Source organism: Ascaphus truei, chromosome 2, assembly GCF_040206685.1.
Source record: "Ascaphus truei isolate aAscTru1 chromosome 2, aAscTru1.hap1, whole genome shotgun sequence".
Classification (NCBI taxonomy): Eukaryota; Metazoa; Chordata; class Amphibia; order Anura; family Ascaphidae; genus Ascaphus; species Ascaphus truei.
The window spans coordinates 146,686,244-146,708,789 of record NC_134484.1 but is presented as its reverse complement, the minus strand read 5'-3'; the positions used below and the strand labels follow the sequence as shown (position 1 = coordinate 146,708,789).

Here is a 22,546-nt window from a genome sequence, read left to right as displayed (position 1 = left end):
TGCAGATTATTTCTCATATAACTTTCTTATACTTAAATAAATGATAAATGTTAGATGCGAAATGCTCTACTTGACAGCTTTTTTTGAACTCCATTTTTTATGGCTAGAAATTAGTACAGCACTGATTCACAGTAATACACACTTTTTAATCACATTAAGATGCTTGCCTCAGATGTCTCCCTCCACCGCTACTTAAATAATGTTTTACTTGCTACATCTCTCCATATTGAAAATATTAATTATTGTAGGGCTATGTAAAAAGATAGCGCTACAGCAATGTCCCTATCTCCCCTCAATATTGCATTCCCCAGGAGGCGTCATTTCTCTGTGACCGTCCTTGCAATATGCAAACTTTGTTTATAGAATCGCATTGGAATACCTACAGGTCACCGTCCGACTTTTGTTCCTTTGCATATTGCACAGGATTGTATGACCAGAACCACATTGCGTCTTATGTGTTTTGCGCGGTTTGGACATGCGAGAACTGTTTAATATTAATAGCGTGCAGCTTTTCCGTGTTCCATATTGCCTGATTTCTTATGAAAACATCATTATCTCATTTTAATGATTTATTTTTTGTGTGTTAAATATTTTATTCAATTTAGTACATGTGCTACTGTGGCTTTGTCATTATCCCCCTAAATCTCTGCAAGGTGGGAAGAACTTATAAAGTAACATTTATCATATTCACAAAGACATTCTCGACCCCTCATCTCTATGCCAATAGGATGTGGCCTTTATTATGCATTGCAGGCACCTTCGCCACTGACGCCTTTAACCCTTTGCGTGCCTGGCGGGCTGTGGCATCACGTGATCGCGGTGTCACTGACAGAGGAAGAGGTGTCCTCTTCCGTTCCCCAGACAGGAAGCAACCTTCCCTAGACAACAAGCAAGTAGCATACGGTGTGACTACTGCTTAAATGGGCCCCTGTAGTGCCAGCGCCATGACTTGGTAGCTGTGTCCTGTGGCACGCAAAGGGTTAAAGCTAGATCAGACATCACGTAACGCCTTTATGGGGTTAAGAGCAGCCCCTTTGAGTTGTTTTTCTTACTGCGTTGGATCGGATGAAACATGAAACATGAATCATGCTTTGCACCACTGGTTTGTCTTGTCTCATAGACATTGGCAGGCACAACACTTCTTTATATGCAATTACCACAGTATATGTAATTAAAAGGTTTCTGACGCCTCATGAAGGCTAGAGATAAACTGTAGCTCATGTAGAAGTCGTACATCCTGGTGGAGTAAGAACCCGATGGCTGGGATATTGCAGTTGGGTTTTTTTTCTGGACCAGCATGGAACCATCAACAATAGAGTTAACGTGACGTTCGGACCACCCCTTCCTAAAAAAAAATAATGGGAAGAAAATGCTGCTGTGTCCGTCTCCCTGCTGCAAAACTGGTACAAAAAGCACCGCACCAAACAGCACTCCAATTGTCCAAAGGTTCACGTTTATGGAAGTTTAGAAAGCGTTAGGCCCCGGGTCAGGCGCCTTATTCAGTATGAGCCAAAGCATCAACATATTTTCATATAAGTTTTCAAGGGCCACCAACAGGCCAGATTAAAGATCTCCCTGCTTCAGCACAGGTGGAACAGTCATTCTGATTGAGCCACCTGTGCTGAAGCAGGGATATCCTTAATACCTGGCCTGTTGGTGGCCCTTGAGGACCGGCGTTGGCCACCCCTGCTCTAGTGCCATGACCATTCCCTTCACACTTATGAACCAATTTCTTCATCAATGATTCGTGTTCTGGGAATGAAGTTTCATAGGGATCATAGGCTGTGAGAGCGCAGTAATGTCAGTATACACACAGTGGCACAGATTCTGCATAGAGATGTATTTTAATGTCGGCCACAACACACAAATATTAACCTCATACACACATACACAGGTACATCCACAGTTTTGGGTGTGATGGAGAAGGCGTACTTAACTCCAGTCCTCAAGCCCCCCACAGATCAGGATATCTGCTAAAGCACAGGTGGCTCAATCAGTCCCTGCTTCAGCACAGGTGGCTCAATCAGAGGCGCAGTCTTAGATCAAGCATCTAAGCCACCTGTGCTGAATCTGGGATATTCTGAAAACCTGACCTATTGGGGGCGCTTGAGGACTGAAGTCGAACACCCCTGTGATAGAGGATAAAAGAGGGTGTCCTACCTTAGCAGTGTAATTAGTTTCCTTCAAAAATAAATATACTTTTTTTCTTCTTCTCTAGTTCCTTTAAGTTTAAGCATATTTACTATACCAAGATTGGACAAAGCAAAGATCGTTACCTGTATTTACTTCTAGTTTTAAGAGCTGACAATCCAATTTATCATCAAGACATTAGAAAAACTGGCAAAACCATTTGAAGCATTTATTTACTATGGAAAAAGTGAAACCTTTTAAAAAATTATTTCAAAATATTTATATTAGACCGAGTCTAGTTTCTTTCCAGATCCACTCACAGAACACCGAATCCTGTCACTTAACAATGAACCCTGATAGTTATCACCTGTTAACGAGGATTATTCAGGGTGTACAGTAAGTGTCTGTAATTCATATCCACTGAATATCAAGCAGCATAATGCGAGTAGAAGAACTTTGGTTTGTCCAAATTGTGCTGGGACTCTTTTTTTTATGCCTTTGTAACGGTTGTTCCCCCACCCAATGGGAGATTCCCCTGTTACCAGGTGCATGGTGCATGCTACCTTTTGGCTCACAGAATGCTGAGGTGTCTGCCGATGGTAGTGGGGACTGCAAAACAGACTTCTGGGGTACATATCTGACATTTACTCCTTGGTACTCAGCGCCTCTATCTGCTGTAGGCTCTAGATGTCTGAAGGTAATCTCCCATAGTAGAATGGTTTCCTCTGCCCCCCAACCCCAGAAAGATTAAACACCAGGCAGGAGGTATATGAAACAGAAACCGGTTTATTCTCTCTATACACAGCACAGTCGGTAGGCAGCTCTGCCCCAGGCAGTCACAGCTCTGGTCTCAAACTTCAGATGGTCCCTGGACCTCCACTACGGGTCAGGGGCCCCTGTAGCAGTCCTAGCTCTTCCCTGATCCTCTCGCAGGACAAGGGGTATAAGTAATCACTCACTTACCCAAAGGGAAGTAACCTGGGCCTGCCAGTGCACTGCAGCCTGGGTGTGATATCTGGTCTCTCTCAGTGGTAGAGACCAACTAACTATAATTTAGGATGCAACCCCCTTAAGCGCACAGCAGGGGGAGGGTACCAGCTCTGGACCCAGGATTGGGCAACCTCAGACCTAATCCCACCTCCTCCCCTGTCACTCAAGGGTACAGCCTGAGTGGGGAAAACCCATGATTGATCCCAACACTGCCTGCTGTTACCAGGACTAATATGTCAGTACAGGGTACAATAGTAGCCACACCCAGCCATGGCTAGCTACACCTTCAATATTTAAAGAAGTCTTGCAAATAAGATTCCAATTCTTAAGTGCCTGCTGGGAACAAAGTTACACATGCGGCTGAGGGAGTGACTCCGTGAGCACAGGCTCTGAAAACAATGATCATGACTTTGAAACAGGGGAGCTCGGTTCAAATCCCTGTGCCTCAGGCACCAAATATAGATTGTGACCTTGCCAGGACAAGAACTGGGCCTGTAAATGTTATGTGCAGCGCTGTGTGCATTCTATATAGAGATATATAGTGTGCGCGCGTGCGTGTGCGCGTGCGTGTTTTAGTAAACACATGTCCACACGTTTTAGTTGCCTGGTAAAATAACATCTCCCTGGGCACCTGATCTTTTGTAAGGCTGAATGCTTATTTTTTTATTCTTTGATCCACATTAAAGCATGCCAAGGTTTTTTTTGTTTGTTTGTTTGTTTGTTTGTTTTTAAGGTTGCCATGCAACTAGTCCCCGGCTGCAGATGCCAGAGCATCACAAAACTCATGCAGTGGCATAAAGCTGTATCCATTTTTAGCCCTTTCATTCCCTGCCTCGGGATACTCGCCATTTCTCTTCCCTGAAATACAGCATTTTATTTGGCGTTGCAGCGTGCGACTGTCGGGAAGACAAAAAGCCCAGAGAAGCATGACAATGTTGGTATATCTACACAGTGCCCTTTGTCTTTGCCCATTTTCCTGAGAGGGTGAAATACGCTGCAAGCAAGGATGGTGGTTTTGTAATGGGGTACTCTGCCCATTGGCAGCAAAAGCAGGCCTTGTTTGTAGGCCGCAGACAGCTCAAGGTGGCAGTAACTTCCAGCTGACTGGTCTGTCCTTTCATTTGTTCACTACAAAAATATTTGCCTTTACTGTGGGAAAAATTACTAAGGTTTTAGTTTCTTTTAAACATTTCTGAACCTTAAATAGAAGTACCTTTTTAGAAATGTTGGAAATTCAGAAAAAAGTAACAAGTTGGTGTGACAGCCAATTCCTTGATGTAATCGCTTGTGTATAAACAGCGAGTTGACAAGTCTCTTGTTGATTTGCTGTTTATTCTTCAAGCAGGAGGTTTCCTTGGCTGCCTCTTTTCATTTGGCTTACAAAAGAAAAACCCCGTTCATACATTAGCATTTAGCGTGCATACTTTGAAAGGGCACTCAGTGTTAGAAATGCCTAATCAGTCTTCCAAGAAAAAGCGCCTTTATTTGTGGAGAAAATGCCAACTTCAGAACAACTGTATATAAGGAGACAATTAGAGTGACTTAAAAGGACAATCAAGCTGAGAACATGCTGAGTATTACAAAACAAACATGTTTCACTGGAGAGAATTGGCACAATCTGAAAATCTCACCAAAGTCACTGAAAGCGTCGACGTGCTGCAATATAGTTTGTGTTAGGAAATGGTGACGAAGTATTATGTCTGCCTAATTGTAGCTATACTGTAGGTGTAACATTTTTCTATAAAAGTAAGGCTGGGGTCATGGTACAGCAGAGTGACAGGCGGTCACGTGAACGGTTCTTCCAATGAGGGCGAACCAGCTCCGTGACGCCTCACGGCCTGTCCACCATGGCCAGGCAAGCGCCCGCTCACTGACCAGCCTCCGCGCGGGCGAAGGCACCGTGGCCCCGGGCTTAAGAAGGTATATAAATTACACTATCTGCTTCTGTTAAAAATGTAAAAAAAAAATAAAGAGGAAAGTTTCCAGTTTGTTACTTCACTTAATTCTGAATTTCAAAATCATATACTCCTGTTATAAATCGGTTTTCATTTGTTTACCTCACAATTCAGTATGTGCAGATGATGTGTGTTGTGATTTTTATAACTCATTGGAGAATGAAAGCGTGTCCAAACTGAATGGCGCAGATATGGCTTGTGGCTTATTTCTTTACATTGCTTTTTCTGTACAGTACATCTTTCCTGCTCTTTCACTCCAGATATTAAGTAGCATCGAGTTCTTATGTTTAGGACAAATTCTGTAAGGATTGGGAAATGTCTCACCATTTCAAGCAAAACTCCACCTGTGAGCACTTTAGGAGTCTTAAACCTCTTGTTCATAAAGAGAGCCAAGAAATATGGAAATCCTTTATAAATATTGACACTACTATTTGTCCGTAATGTCGTCTAACCGCTTGCATTTACCAGCAGAGAGATCTCTAGTTAAGGAAGAACATGCCCGTGGGTAGAGTTGAGCAATACACGATATGGTGAGATCTTGATTATAAAAAATACGTTGATTTTGAGCAATTTCTGTTCCTGTTTTACGGTCGGTCAATTGTGGGAGTCGTTGATGTTTATGAAACAGTTGGTGAGTAGAATATCAGACACAGCAGCTTTTAAAGAAAGCAGATCTGCCAATATAGACTAGTGCTGGACTCCCCTCAATCCCTAGAGGAGAGCGGCATCCATCTTTCCTCGAAGGATCGCTGTATACTGTATGGCCCTTTCCTCTTTATCCCCTCCTCACCTTTATCTATGATCAGGGATAGGAGTCAGTGGGGTGTTAAATTATATTTTTTGTTGCATGTTTAAAAACATATTTATCTTGTAATGAATGTTAATACTACAAAAAACTCCAATGTATTATTTTTAATATTTTTAATTTTTAATATTACTTATGGAGAAATTTTTTTTTCAAATGAAAATAGTTAATGTCTGTTTCCCTATTTAATAAGTTGCTTAATACTGTTGAAGATTGTGTGATTTTTTTTGTTTTATTTATTTTCTAACCCTACCTGTTTATGGGAGGTGAGTGGAGACAGGCAACACACTAACTCAGCTCTAACTTCTACCCAAGATGGTGAACCTGCAATACTACATACCACAGATAGTCTGCATCGTTGTACAATGCTCCCTGTCATTTGTCGCCAAAAACATGTACAGCTTCTTTAAAACATTGGCCAGCTCAGATATTTTGTTATCACAAAGTCCAACTTGTTCTATTCATGATTATGCCAACATATTTAATTGTCAACATATTTCTGTATGTAGTTTGTCGAGACGCCGTGCAATAAACTGATGCATGCATTTCCTTTTATCCATTGTGCACTCATTCCCATACTAATGAGGGGACTCATTGATTCACCATCAAATTTCACAACATATTAACCTCAATGTTGTGGAAGTTCAAACAGCTGTAATATTAGTGGTACAGTAGTACACACAATATACAGTGTGCTAAAACTTCACAGACTTCAGTGTTGTGTTGTTGTTTTTTTATTGAGATGAGTTGCTGAGTATCTGGCTTTCACAGCAGCAAGAGTGCCAAGAAGTGCTATTACCCTTTCTTATCAAAATGAATCAAGTGGTCCATGTATTATATGGGCAGCTTAAACAAAATGTTGCTGCAATACCTATATATGTATGTATGTCTTTATTTATATAGTGCCATTAATGTACATAGCGCTTCACAGCAGTAATACACGTGACAATCATATAAATAACAAATAATACAAATAACAGATCATGGGAATAAGTGCTTCAGACATAAAAGTAACATTTAGGAAAAGGAGTCCCTGCTCCGAAGAGCTTACAATCTAATTGGTAGGTAGGAGGAACATACAGATACAGTAGGATGGCATACTGGTAAGTGCGTCTGCAAGGGACCAAGCTTTATGTATCAGGTGTATAGTGTTAGCCATCGAGCTACTCATATGCTTCGTAAAGCAGTTGGGTCTTAAAGGTGGATAGAGAGGGTGCTAGTCGGGTATAGAGGGGAAGGGTATTCCAGAGGTGTGGGGCTGTCAGTGAAAAAGGTTTAAGGCGGGAGAGGGCTTTAGATACAAAGGGGGTAGAGCGGAATGCAAGAGTCAGGATGGTGTATAGCAAGAAATTAGGGCTGAGATGTAAGGAGGGGCAGAAGAGTGTAAAGCTTTAAAAGTGAGGAGGAGAATTTAATGTGTGATACAGGATTTGATAGGAAGCCAGGAGAGGGATTTCAGGAGGGGAGACGCTGAGACAGATTTAGGAAAGAGTAGAGTGATTCTGGCAGCAGCGTTTAGGATAGATTGTAGGGGAGACAGGTGAGAGGCAGGAAGGCCAGACAGCAGGAGGTTGCAGTAATCGAGACGGGAGAGAATGAGGGCCTGTGTCAGTTTTAGCAGTCGAGCAACAGAGGAAAGGGCGTATCTTTGTGATATTGCGGAGAAAAAAGTGACAGGTTTTAGATATGTTTTGAATGTGAGAGGAAAAAGTGAGATAGGAGTCGAGCGAGGAAGGAAAGGTACCAGAGTAGAGGGAGGAATTAAAAATGTGTGTGAGCATAGGGATTATAGTAGGAGCAAGAGGTTTTAGGAGATGGGCGGGAATGGGGTCAAGAGGGAAAGTGGTAGAGGGAGAAGAGGAGAGTACCATTGCCACATCCTTCCCTGTGACGGAAAAAGAGTCAAGGAAGGCAGGAGGTGAGTAATTAAGAGGTGTAGGATTGGAGGAGGAAACAGAGGGGATGACCTGATGTATGGATTCCACCTTTTCCTTGAAATAGGCAGCAAAGTCCTGAGGTGAGATGGACGAGGAAGCAGAGACAGCTGAGGGTGGTCTTAGTAGGGAGTCAAAGACAGAGAAGAGTCGGGGGTTAGACTTGTTGATTAGTGAAGAAAAGTAGGTTTGTTTAGCCTGAGAGAGGGCAGAGTTGAAACAGGATAGCATAAATTTGTTGTGAAGGAAGTCTGCGAGAGTGTGAGATTTCCTCCAGAGGCGTTCAGAGGAACGAGTGCAGGAACGCAGCATGCATGTGTGAGAGTTTAGCCAGGGTCTGGGGTTAGAATGGCGAGAACGGCTTAGAGAAAGCGGGGCATGTAGATCAAGAGAGGAGGATAGGGCAAGGTTGTAGTTCTTGATCAGGTTGTCAGGGTATGGAGCAGGGCTGAGAGGCGTGAGAGGAGCGTAAAGTGGAAACAAAAGCTGGTTAGTTAATAGAGCGCAGGTCTCTGCAGAAACAAGGGGTAGATGGAGGTGGAGAAGGGGAGAAGTGAGAGAGAGAAAATGAGATGAGATGAGATACTGTTATTGAGATGGCTAAAGTCAAACGTGTAATAAGCATTTGGGGCCAATTCCAAATGAAAGTGTAACTTGCACTTTAAAAAAAAAATGTGTGGGGTGTTCCTTACTACAAAATTGACACACGAATCATTGTTTGAAAATGTGATTGCAATACGCTTAAAATTCCCTTGGCTACATGTGGAGAAACTGTCTGTGCAGTTAATGGGTTCAAATGGTGGCATTTGAGGAAAAACGCTTACACATTGTTCTGATAACAAACCCCATGGACAAACAGCCTCCGGTGGTAAGTAGCTAAACAAGCTGAGCTGTTGGTAAAACAAATATCCAAATTCATATGGAAAGTTGTTATTTTAACAGTGGTAGACTCGTTACACTGCATATGCACTAACCAACGTTTTGTGTTGTAGAGCTTAAAGAAGATTCAAGAAATGGAAAGGACCACCACTGACGGGCCCAACTCCGACCTAGACGATTTGAAAAACGCAGACTGGGTAAGTCTCTTGTTACCCTAAAATATGACCTTGGCTCTAGCTTTTGAGTACCATTCACTTGGTAAATGAATATGGCTGCCTGGGACTTCCGATCGCTAGAAACGTGAGGACGCTGACGAAATTCATAAGTCATTTCTAACACAAATGTATTGATTTTTCCTTAGTTTAGTAATGTTTTCAGTACTTCATGCCTGGCTCCCATTCAATGCACAATCACACTCAATTAAAAATGCACTCACACTCCTTCACTCTACACGTTCTGCCACTCTATATGGGATAGGCAATATTGAGAATTATAAGATTGCGCCCCGACAATGTGGATAACATGGACCCCCACCACATTTGTATTTGCTGGACAGAACTACACTATGTAGGAAAGTGGAAGAATACACATTATTGGCACAATCTGTTTTGATCTTGTCCAAATAGTTTCTTTGCCTCTACTCAAATGACTCCTGTTTAGGCTTCTCTGCTCTGTTAGGAACATTAGGTAATCGGCTAAAATAAGGACAACAAGCCATCACATTTGGTCAAATAAACGTTTACATTTTTTGTTCATTTAATAGTGCTGGCTGGTGCCAACAATAAATAAAAAGCACGAGAGTAAATGCAAACCTTATTGATGATACGCCCTTCAAAATTAACCTTGAAATAATATCCATGCTCTTTTTTTAAATGTTGTGCCTTTTACAAGCATACTGAGAAAATGAGAGTAATATGAATAAATTATTAAGAAATGCATCTCCTTTTCACATAAGTATGCTCGTGTTGGACATTATCATCTAGTATATTTTAGCCCAATTAAATTGGTATAGGAAATAAATTAACAAATCTGTTTGTGTTGCCTTTTTTTTTTTTTTAAATTGACTAAAATTTTACATTTTCAATACTTTTGAACAAACTTGTACCTCTATCAAGACCAGGGTGAGCAATATTGGTTAAAAAAAAAAACCATGTGCATGGGAAAAAGGAGTACAGTAGTTTAACAGTTTTTATGTCCAAGTTATATTGTATATGTTTTGTAATTTTCAACGAACTGCTAAGGCTAATTTAAGGATTGCTTTTTACATAGTTTTACCTTTGTTAGTCAGTTCAGAAGGTACCAGAAGCAACGTATATGTTGATACCTTTCCTTGGATACAAGGATTGTGTGTTCCGGAGCGCTGCATTGTATGACATCATGTTCTGAGAGCGGTGTGAATGAAGTACTGTATGGACATGTCCCCTCAGGCTCGGTTCTGGGTGCAGGTCATGCGAGATCTAAGGGATGGTGTTAAGCTGAAGAAGGTGCAAGAACGTCAGTACAACTTGCTACCCATAGAGTATCAGCTGACGCCGTACGAGATGCTCATGGACGATATTCGTTCCAAGCGCTATACCTTAAGGAAAGTAATGGTAAGTCAGGCCTTTGGCCTAATATTCACTCTAATTACTGGAGTAATTGTTAGATTGTGTCGATTGGGTATATAGTCATGGTTGGGGCATAAAAAGTGGCAGTAAAAGAACATTCTGACATCTAGCATGTTGATTATAGATTGTAAATCTTAGACTGTGAATGTGTGGGACATGCAAGCCACTCTTTATAGTATTGTTTAGTGTCTTCTGAGGTATGGGCAATTTTTTATATATATATATATATATATATATACATTCTACAAAACAGATTTACACACATATATATATATATATATATATATATTTATTTTTTTTAAACGTATGTACTGTCCCAAAGGCCAATCTGATTGGTCAGTTGGTCTGTCACTCACCCTCTGGCCAATCAGATTGGTCCGTGGACCAGCCCCGCCCCGCACGCCTCATTAGTCACACTCACCCGCCACCGACACAGCTACCAACGCTGCCCGCTCCTCGGTGCCGCCGCCGCCTCACCTCTCCCCACATTCTCCCCCTCCCTCCCCCCCCCCCCACACCCACAGCAAACCTCAGCCTCTGCACCGCTACCCACGGCCAGCGGCGCCCGCTCTTTGGCGCCACAGCCTCACCTCAAACGCCCCCCTCCTCCACCTCACCTCTCGACACGCCGCCTCCCGCCGAGTAACCGACGCCTCTAACACGCCGCCACCGCCTCACATACTACCGCCGGGAGCGCCAGCAGCCAGGTACCACACACACACACACACTGCATGAAGCTGTAAAGGAGGGGGGAACAGAGCTGGAAAGGGGGGGGGAGCTGGATTGATGGGAACGGGGGACAAACAGAGAGGGGGGAGACGGGAAGAGAGAGAGAGGGGGGAGACAGGGGAAGAGAGAGAGAGGGGGAGACAGTGGAAGAGAGAGGGGGGAGATGGGAAGAGAGATATTTCTTAGATTTTAATCTCATTTAGAATATAGTCGCTTTTGTTACTGATATGCAAGTTGCGAATTCTTGAACCACAGCCCTCCTATTGTAGGTGGCAGCACAATGCCATTCACAATAAGCTTCATGTTAACAGAGTGGCAGCAATGCAGGCTCAGCAGCATGTTAAAGATTCTGTGCTTGATGATGTTAACTGGTGCTTTACTGCTATATAAAACATTGTCATACATTGCAGTCAATCTGTTTTGTAGAATGTAAACGTTTTGCATAGCAATCAAGTTTGGATAAACTATTAAACCCCTCACTAAATGTTAATTATTTTTAATGTTATTTTCTTTACTGAACCTTTTCTGTAGTGGACCTTGAGTTTCCAAAGGTGCTGTAAAACATAGATTAGCAGTTGAAAAAAAAAATGTTCTGATCTTAATTTTATGTCAAATTAAGAAACGGTGATCTATGGTTTTTTTTTTTGTGCCCTGCAGGCTCGTGGTGACATGCCGGCGAGATTAGAGAAGAGTGCTCATGAGAAAATCCTGGATTTCATACGATCCAGGCCACCACTAAATCCTGTATGTACTGTACCATCTCTGCTTAGCAGTAATCATGTACTCGCTGCTTTGTGCTCGGCTGCCTTGATTAACTCAATGTTTGTAGCAGAAAAATGCATAAATGCGTTGCGGGCGTCCATACTGCTGTTCTTGGACACCATCTTATCACAGCAGATTATTCATGCAGATTTGTGGCACAGGCCCGGATAGTGAAGGATTTAAAACCACTTTTGCAATCATTTCTTTCTTCAGTTGGCGTATAAATAATAATCTCTGTTTTGATTTGAAGTATACGGATTTTGTGTTTATTTAGTTGTTTTTTTTTTTCTTTTTAAATACCACCTTAGATCTGTAGTAAGCGGATGTGGTTTTCATGCCACTTTTCTCTTGTGTGATTAGATTGTGCCTCACTTCCAGGAAACATTAAAGCCCGGTGTGATTAGCCTCATCTTTGACATAGTCACTGGTGGTTTTCACACCCGCCCTGGGTTCGCTTTAACGTCCACCCCCCTTCTGTTCCTTTTTATAGGCTTCTCCTACATCAGGGGTGGGCAATTCCAGTCCTCATGGGCCACAAGCATGTCAGGTTTTCAGGATATCCCTGCTTCAGCACAGGTGGCTCAGTCGAAGACTGCACCACCTGTGCTGAAGCAGGGATATCCTGAAAAAGTGGCCCTGGAGGACCCCAGCCCTGTCCTACATAGTTCTCTCTCAACCTTCACTCCATCTTCTTGGCCAATCTGTGTCCCCCTTTTTCAACTATGCACAAGAGGCCCCTCATGTTGAAGCAAGAGGGGTAGCGCACACAGAAAAACGAGGGACTCCCGCCATCAAAACTCTTCCCTTGATTTTTCCACAACACGGCTGAAGTGACCCCTATTGCCTCTTGCTTGCAGGTGGCTGCACGGAAGTTGAAGCCCACCCCGCAGCGGCCACGCAGCCTGCACGAGAGGATCCTGGAGGAAATCAAAGCAGAAAGGAAGCTGCGGCCTGTCTCCCCAGACGAGATCAGGCGTAGCAGGCTAGGTGAGCAAACGGTTGCACCGTGCAGAGTTCTAGACATGAAACTTTCACACTTTCAGGTGTAGCTCTGCATCCTTGTCTGACATGTTCTATTTAAAAGGAATTCACACAGACTATGACAAAGGGCTCTTTCTCCCCCATGCACACATTTTAATGCACGTTAACCGCTTCAGCTGCCAATATGTATTCACTAATGTCCAGATTTATTTGGTGTTGGTAGTGGCCACCCCTGTCGCAGGCCAACTCAAGTCCTCAAAGGCCACCAAGAGGTCAGGTTTTCAAGATATCCCTGCTTCATCACAGGTGGCTCAATCAGGGGCTCGGTCATTGACTGAGCCACCTGTGCTGATGCAGGAATATCTTGAAAACCTGACCTGTTGGTGACCCTGGAAGACAGGAGTTGGCCACCCCTGGCCTAAGGTGGCACACATTTATAGATTGGTTTCTATTGTCTTCTATAATAAAACCTAAGATGATTGCACGTTCGTGTTCTGTCACGCTGTTGGATAGCTTAGGTCCAGACGCTAGTAGTACTGTATCTAGCCTTCATATCAAAGTAGCTGTTTTTCCTTTAAGCCCTCACACGAATTCTGCACCGTGGCTTAATTTTAGAGGTCTTGGCATAAGGTGCCAGCCATAAGACACCTTCTGAACCATTGAAGTGTTATGGGCCTTATGGTGTCTATCAGGCCCTGAAGGTGTGTTATGTAGTAGCTCTGCTAGTCCTTCCCTTGAACATTACTAAATCAATGACACTTGGTAAAATGGACATTGTTTCATAACTGACTGCTTCAACGGCTTCATCTTGCTGAGGGACTCTTCTCTGTCTTTGACTCCCTACTCATACCACCCTCTGCTGCCTGTTCTTCTTCCTCCATCTCATCTCAGGACATTGCCGACTATTTCAAGGAAAAGGTGGAATCCATACGTCAGGACATCCCCTCTATATCCTCCTCCCATCCTACACCTCTTCCTCACTCTCCTCCTGCCTTCCTTGACTCTTTTTCCGCTGTCACAGAGGAGGATGTGTCGTTGCTGATCTCCTCTTCTCCCTCTACCACCTGTCCTCTTGGCCCCATTTGGCACAGCTGAAGGGCAGCCAAAGGGTGTGAGCCGTTTGCTGCCGTTCGCTGATGTCTGGTGATGTAAAAGTGATGTTAAAGCTGCTCTATTTCAATCTAAAACTCACAAGCCTTTTATCCCCTGTACCCATTTTTACAACTCTATCTGTCCGTGATTTTACTGTATAACGTCTGTTTTTAATGTAACCATGTTTATTTTTTATAACTCTGTGCCCAGGACATACTTGGAAACGAGAGGTAACTCTCAATGTATTACTTCCTGGTTAAGCATTTTTATAAATAAATAAAAATTCCCTCCCATCTCCTAAAACCTCTTGCTCTTACTTTAATACCTATGCCCACAGGCATTTTTAACGCCTCCCTCTACTTTGGTACCTTTTCCTCTTCCTTCAAACATGCAACAGTTATAGCATTACTCAAAAACAGCAAGCTTGACCCTACCTGTCTTTCTAACTATCGACCTGCCTCCCTCCTGCCCTTTGCCTCTAAACTCCTTGAACGTCTTGTATTTTCTTGCTTGCTCCATTTTCTCAACACCTATTCTCTCCTAGACCCTCTACAATCTGGCTTCCGCACTGCTCACTCCACGGAAACAGCCCTCACTAAAATAACAAATGACCTCCATGCTGCCAAAGACAGAGGTCATTACACTCTGCTCATATTACTTGACCACTGTGCAGCGTTTGATACTGTGACCACCCTCTTCTCCTTCACATTCTCCATACTCTTGGTATTCGTAACAAAGATTTATCCTGGACCTCCTCTTACCTCTCCCATCATACTTTCAGTGTCTCTTTTGCTAACACCTCTTCTTCAATCAATCTCTTTGTGGTGGTACCCCAGGGCTCTGTCCTGGGACATCTTCTCTTTTCTCTTTACACACACTGTCCAAGTTACCTAATAACATCTCTTGGGTTCAAATATCACCTCTATGCTGATGACACACATTTACTTTTCAACCCCTGACCTTACACCTGCTGTACAGTCTAAAGTTTCTGAATGTCTCTGCTAAATCGTCCTGGTTGGCAAAAACAGAGCTCATCATACTTCCTCCCAAACCTGGCCCTACTACCTCCTGTCACATTACTGTTGGAAGTATTATCATACACCCAGTAGCCCAAGCACGCTGCCTAGGAGCCACACTCGACTCCTCTCTCACATTCTCCTCTCACATTCAAAACGTATCTAAAACCTGTCATTTTTTCCTCCGCAGTATTACAAAGATACGCCCGTTCCTCTGTTGCTTGACTGCAGAAACTCTGACACAGGCCCTCATTCTCTCCTGTCTCGACTACTGTAACCTCCTGCAGTCTGTCCTTTCTGCCTCTCACCTGTCTCCCCTACAATCTACCCTAAACGCTGCTGCCAGAATCACTCTACTCTTTCCTAAATCTGTCTCGGCGTCTCCCCTGCTGAAATTCCTGTCCTGGCTTCCTATCAAATCACGTATCACGCACTCAATTCTCCTCCTCTCTTTTAACGCTTTACACTCTTCTGTCCTCCTTACAGCTCAGCCCTAATTTCTCGTTATACACCATCCTGACTCTTGCGTTCTGCTCAAGGTTGTCTTCTCTCCACCCCCCTTGTATCTAATGCCCTCTCCCGCCTTAAACCTTTCTCCCTGACTGCCCCACACCTCTGGAATGCCCTTCCTCTCAACATCTGACAAGCACCCTCTCTATCCACCTGTAAGACCCAACTCAAAACACACCTGCTTAAGGAAGCATATGAGTAGCTCCATGGGTGATAGTGTTACACCGTATACATAAAGCTTGGCCCCTTGTAGATGCACTTACCAGAATGCCCTCCTCCTGTCGCTATACGTCCTTCCTACCAACCAATTAGATTGTAAGCTCTTCGGAGCAGGGACTCCCTTTCCAAAATGTTACTGTTATGTTTGAAGCACTTCTCTCCTTTGTGTTATTTATATTATTTGTTATCTATATGATTATCACGTGTATTACAGCTGTGAAGCGCTATCTACATTAATGGCACTATATAAATAAAGACATACAATACTGGCCAGGTATTAGGGTAGCATCACCCGCCTCTCGTTAATATTCTCTATCCTGCCCAATCTTCGTGTAGGAGCTGTTATGCTCTCTGTGTACTGGTTTGTTTTTTTTTCTTGGAAGCTGCCTTCAGGATGTCTATGCCAGGTGCAGGAAGACTAATGCATCCCGCACCCTTGGGGATGTGTGCGCCTCTTTGGATGCCCAGGAAGGAGGAATTTTTCCACCTGATACTGTTCAGATTGGACCGGAGCTGTGCCAGTTTTTATTCCCTTGTATCGTTTTGGGCTTCTACTAATCATGCGGTGGGGTACTTACTCTTTGGCAGTGGAACGTATTGCGTTCAGTGGACCGGAAGTGGGCCCCGTCTGGTTGTAGGGTTGCTGGTAAGCCAGGCATGGATTTGCTTCAGGATGATGTAATCACGCTGGAGATGTGATCTATGTGAATTTTGACGTTAAGGTAGTTTTTTAACAAGATTTCAGATGCTGGCGTCTCACTTTTTGTGTAGGTAGTGGCTCCGGCTGTATGAAATTGTGGAAAAGAAAGCAGAGTTTGAGCTCCAGGAAGAGCACTACAAAAGAGTCTCTGGTATATCTCAATACAGTGGGTATAACAAGAAAACGGGGTAAATACAAAATGGTATCCAATACTATTACCGCTTTGTTTGGAGGAGAAAATAGTACATCAAAGGTTATACTAATGACCTACCGAGCCAGTCAGAAAGGGACAAAGATGTTACACCTACGTTGTAGCTGGGATCGCAGGTCTCATCCGTACCTCTTGTTGAAAATCGGTGAGGAGCCGCTTATGCTTGTTGCTGTTCACTGCCTCCCCTTCACCTAGCTGTGTGCTCAATCAGCTGGCGCTGTGGTAGGATCCATAGAACCTGTATTGATTTTGACTTTGATTTTACCTGATTCAGATACAGATGTCTCTAATCTTATACATAAAATGGGAGGATCCTCGAGCGTTGGCACAGGATGCATTTTCATTTCAATGGCGCTTCCCACTATGTTGCATCTTTCTGCCTATTCGTCATATCCAGAAGGAAGTGAAGATGATATAATCATGTGATCATATCACTTTTACCTGATCCTGCTTTGACCAAAAAGGCATTGGATTTCCTATTGGATGATCCTGGCGAAGGAACCTTCTTTGCATCTTCCAAATGATCCACATCTGCTCTGCCAAGGTCCATTATTTCATTTGAATGTGGAGCTGTTCAATACGATGCAGGCCAGGAAACCTTAAACTTCAAGGGGCTCAGTCCAGCATCCATAAAAGTACAGGTTTGGGCATTGGGTTCTATATTGCAGATACCTTTGGTTAAGGATTGACTCGTGTCTAAATTTGTTGGAGCCATTACGAAAATTAGGCCAAGATCTGTCCAGCATGGTGATCTGTCTTTAGTTCCGGAAGCTCACAGAGAGTACCTTTAAACCCATTACAGATATTTCCTTGGATCGACTAACCTTGAATGTTGTCGTTTTGGCGGTACTCACATCGACGAAGCAAGTAGGTGAAATGTAGACGCTGTCATGCAAAAACTGCCTGACATCACATTTTATCAGAATAGCATAATTCTTGGAACCGTTCCACAATTCAGACCAAAGGTCGTCAACCACGTTTCGTATTAATCAGGAACTTATTCTGCCTTCCTTCTGCCCAAATCCTTTCAATATATTAAAAAAATAAATGTAAAAAATTGGGTGTTGTCAGAGCAGTGAAAATGCTACTTTTAGAACCAACTCTTTTAGAAAACCATATTGTCTTTTCATATTGAATTCTGGACAGAGAAAAAAGGGTCAGCAGCATCCGTCTCTTCTCTTTCCCGATGGATTACAGAATGCATCAGCTGAGCTTAAGGTTCTAGAGGACTTGAGGTCCTTGACTTAAACTACACTCTCCCAGGGCCACGGTCACTACCTGGGCAGAAACCGCTTGGGCTGCCGCAGAGGAAATATGAAGAGCTCCTACATGCTCTCCCCATCATACCTTCAAATTATTACATATTGGATATCAACAATAAAGCTGACGCAAAGTTGGACCGCCATATTGTTGTTGCGTGTCGGTTACATGCCCACAAGTTAAATGCCGCCACGAGGGAAGTAGATGAAAGGGAGATTTTTCTCTTCAAGCTCCTCCATGGCAGCATCATTTTTCCCATCCTGGGAAGCTTTTCTATATATATTTTTTATTCGAATATAGACGAGAAGAGGGGAGTGTTCCCTTTATACCTGGTCAGTAATTGTCCTACACTCAACTGGGGGTGGCAGAGCGTTCCCCATGTGTTAGATGGTGTCATGGAGGGACTTCAAGAACAGGAAATGTCAAACATACAGATATAGCCAACTTTATTACATAGTTTATCGTGTGGTAAGGCACGAAAATACACAATTTTGCATCTCGCTATTCCATTTTGAATTTCAAATCACACAATAACACGTTAAAAGTAGTACCAGCGTACATGTTATTTTTTTCTGTCCTGAAAGTAATGTAAAATATATATATATATTATACATATATTATACATATGTACCGTTGCTTGGTTTGATGAGACAATATCCACGTTTTTTTTGCACTATATTTCAAGTTTTTAAAACCGTGTGTTTGTACAGTTTTAACTATTAACTTCACAAATGTGCACATCAGACAAAATGGCCCTGATTCACTAAATGGTACTAAGGCATAAGGTGCCTTAAGGCTTTGTGGTACTTTGGTAAATTTCACCCAGAGTATTACCAAGTGGACCTGCAAAAATTATTTTAGGTGCGACATTTCTCTTTTTAGCTTGTTGGCTACAGAAAAATTGTATCACACTCTAAATTGTTTTCTGACCTATAGCTGTACAGGATATAAACCCATTATCTTCTAATTAGCGCGTAATTTAGGCGTCTGGAATTCCTCAGGAACATTTTATCACTTTTTAAAAATATAAATATCCTTGTGATTTGTCTGTTTTTGTTGTTCTTTGGTTTGCACTATCTATGACTGTTGATGAGGTATAGTTGGGTTATTGCAGAGTCAATAACCATTGTTTGCAGGTGCAATATAGTTGGTGAAACAGTGTCATTCTTATCTGTTGTCTGTGCCACTATTCACATTTCAGATTTTGCCACAAAGCACCATATGATCTGAAATGTCTCGATGTGTTTACGTTTTTGTTTCTATACCTGTCCTAACAGATTATTTTTGTATTTCCAGTAATGCGGCCTCTTAGCATGTCTCACAGTTTTGACTGGTCAGGTAAAAGCAGCACCTGGCGTGATTATTGTGGTTGTTGTGAAACCTGCTCCATCTGGTCATTTGTTGGAAGTGAATGAATTTAAGAAACGTGCCCTGGTTCCTTTCTGTCATGGTCAGAAAAATGGAAACTTTCCCATTTCCTCCAGTGGTTTTTCCAGGAAGTAGTAGAGGAGTAATGTCAAGTCTCCTGGAAAAACCTGAATTGCATTCCTTTCCAAAACCTGAATCTGTGAACAAAACCGATTGTGTAAGGTTTTAAGAATCCAGATTAATTGCTGAGCCACGTGTACAATGCACGTTTGGCAATCTAGTTGTGGTTCTTGTCCTATAAAATCAGCAGGGCATGGTAACTTAATTAAAATGTTCATTAATAAGTCAGCACATCTATCATTGAAGTTTAATTTAAAATACCTGCATGAAGTTTTCAGCTTCAAAGACATGTTTACTCTTCGTCAAAATCAAAATCCCTTCTTAGCTTTTGCTCATCAGCTCCAATTGCCAAATTTATTCCAATTCCTGAAAACAGGTTGAAATAAAAACATAGTTTGTGAGGAATTGTGTAAGGCACAAGCTGGTATCCCAGTTACACTCCAATCCAGCAAGCTCACCTTCCTCTTAATTTTAACAATGGTGTGGCTCTGCTCTTTCTTGTAGTTTTAGTAGTATAGGGCCCTGCAAGCATAACGCTCGAAAGAGTTGGAAAGTGTTTTAGAAACTGTAGAGGGTAGATAAGGGCCTCTGTAGAGGAAATCTAAAGACCATCATTATTCAGCAGTTTAGAAAACAGGAAGGCTTCTTCAGCGTGGCATGGGCTAAACACTTAACTGCCTCTATCTCTATGTTATCCAAGAGTGCTCTCAACTCGAGAGGAATCCCTACAAACGGGGTTGTGATTAGAATTGTCTTTGATTCTAACATCAGATTAATTCATGTAATGGGGTTCAGTAAGAGTACATGAAACTAAACATTAATTTCTTGCTCCTATTAACTTTGATTCATGGATGGGTCTTATAACCGCTTAACTAAGGACCTGTTTACAAGCCTTAATTGAAGGGTAACTTATCACTTTGTAGTCTGAAAGGACTTAAGTGTAGATTCACTAAGCGCCAAAGCAAGTTACAGCAGTCAATGGCAGTTAATGCAGGATCAGCGTGCGCTAGCCCTCATTGGCTCTTGGTGAATTCTGCTTTTTGCCTAACCTTGGTCCATGCCTACCATGAGGTGTTTGGTGCGAGGTACCTCAACCCATTCCCTACCATGAGGAAGCTTCATTGGATGGTGTGGTCATTTATAATTGTGCCTTTTAACTATGGCGTCACGCACTGCTTCTTCAAATGATGTTTCTGGTAAACATTCTATAAGCCAATACTATTCTATTTTGTAATTCCTGACCATGAGAGAACTCTTTGGGTTTCTTTATCCATATACTTGTTGTTCGTTGTTCCACCTGCAAAGTCTTGTGATTTGTACTGAGTTGTGCTGTATTGTTGTCTCTGTGTAAGTTATTGTTCTCCTTGATGGAGAGTATGGAGTGATTGTTAGATGACATACTTTTTTAATCAATCGCAATATTAATGGTGCATTACCCACATGATATCCTTGAGTGAAATGTGAGAAAATCTCCCCTCTAGCTAATGTTGCTTTTTTTCTTATGATCAAGCTCTTCCAACAGGGCCAACTGTAGGTCTATAGGCTGATTAAACACAATAGTCTTTCTTCCATCTATAACCCATGTCATTATTGACATTTCCCAATTTTTACTCAAGTGCGGCGTTTTCGATTTTTTGGATCCAAATGCTTGTGTGAATGATCTTGTTGTGACATGTATGTGGTGTATTATTGTCTGCATGTTACTGCACGCGGAGAATGAAAGTTTACAAGACAATTGTGGTTTAGCCACAGATTTCACAAGCAGAGCTCCAGTGTTGTACAATCTTTGCAACATAAGATCTTCCTGATAATCCATGGTGCCTAATGCTTATTTTTTCCAGTGGATTACAATGCAGGTGAGCTAGTAGCAGCCAACTGGATTGTTCCTCTTTTTAAATGATGATCAATAATCAGACATTTGCACACACAAAATGACAGTCAAGCAACAATACGTGCTTGATAATGTCAAATGTAATGCAACCACATGTAAGTCACAGATCATTTTTATAATGATTTATACTGACAGAGCAAGTGTGTGTGACATTAAAGTATATAACAAGGAAATCCTTGGTACTGTCCCAGTTTTCAAACTGTTTTTTTTTTATTATTAATCTGTATGACAGGTTATGTTGGGTTTTTAGGGAATGTAACACTGTACAGAATTTCTCACCAGGAAGGAGCCTTTCTACCAAATTTCATTATCACATTGGACACACTGTGAGGGACCTGAAACCTCTTAGGTTATTACTCGGGTGTACGTACATTTTCAGTAATGTCGGTGGACATCAAAGGAAAGAGGGATGTGAATGAGGTGGAATATCGGAAGAAGTTAGAGAGCTTGTGCTCATAGAATATGTTGGAAAGTACAGTACTTCTGAAAGAGCAGTACATGCTTGAAATGGGCCCCTCAGCAAATTAAGTAGTGGAAAATACGCATATAGAGTCAATATATTCAGAAATACTTGGCTTTATGGGAAACCCAAGGAGATTTGAAAACTGGGGATATGGTCAAGTATATTACGGCAGTTATGGGAAATCTTGGTTTCTACGATAGTGCCGTGTACTCCTTGTGTGTTTACCTACCAGCGCATGGAAGATTTATAAATAACAAAACTATAATATTACATTTATGAACTATTTTTGTTCCATTAAATTGGAACTTTGAATACATTAGCGATTGAAACATTGTCTTTTGAGAAGGTATTATGTGACGTGACTAACACATGATTGAGTGAAAACAACTATTCATGTGAATGCGCATGTACGTTTTGGAAAATGTTACTGAGATGGACATGGTATCACCATGTTTCATTACAATGATAAACTGTTGGAACCCCCCACTCTTTCTTGTTGAATATGCCTGTAAACCGTTCCTGGATCTTGCACTTTAATTGTGCATGTCATGCTCCTTCAGAAATGTACTTTGTAGATTGCGATAACAGGGATAGGGGTTTCCTTTCTCATGCAGATTCTTTTTTCTGGATTTATTTGACAAACTCTTGTGTTGTCAGTTGAGACATTAGTACAGTAGCAAAGTCATTTTGTTCCATTCAACACCGTTGCTGAATGACCTCTTATTCAAAAGCTACAGGGCTGGGGAGTTTGTATTATTTATTAGTGTGTGTCTCTTAAGCATGAATCCGTGACCCAACATTTTTCTATGACTGAGTGATATTGTTCCTTTCATGTAGGTTTTCGTAATACATTTGACTTCATGTTTTAATGATAGAATGTTGAGTCGCACTTCCTGGTTTAGAACATGCAAACTTCCTCTTATT

At 42.1% G+C, this 22,546-nt stretch overlaps 1 protein-coding gene across 7 annotated transcripts in view; it reads left to right on the top strand.

Moving 5' to 3' along the window:
* SPIRE1 (spire type actin nucleation factor 1) overlaps window positions 1-22,546 on the top strand; it is a 177,679-nt gene that overhangs the window by 130,316 nt on the left and 24,817 nt on the right. For 5 of the 7 annotated variants that reach the window (XR_012799079.1, XM_075585396.1, XM_075585398.1 and 2 more), the window contains 5 exons: window positions 8,807-8,890; window positions 10,121-10,285; window positions 11,687-11,773; window positions 12,649-12,778; window positions 19,077-19,118. Coding sequence is in view for 6 of the 7 variants with exons in the window: in XM_075585396.1 (XP_075441511.1) it covers window positions 8,807-8,890; window positions 10,121-10,285; window positions 11,687-11,773; window positions 12,649-12,778; window positions 19,077-19,118 (508 nt within the window). In the remaining variant the exon portion in view is untranslated. The remainder of the gene's footprint in view (window positions 1-8,806; window positions 8,891-10,120; window positions 10,286-11,686; window positions 11,774-12,648; window positions 12,779-19,076; window positions 19,119-22,546) is intronic. The other 2 variants (XM_075585397.1, XM_075585402.1) reach the window with 1 other exon arrangement.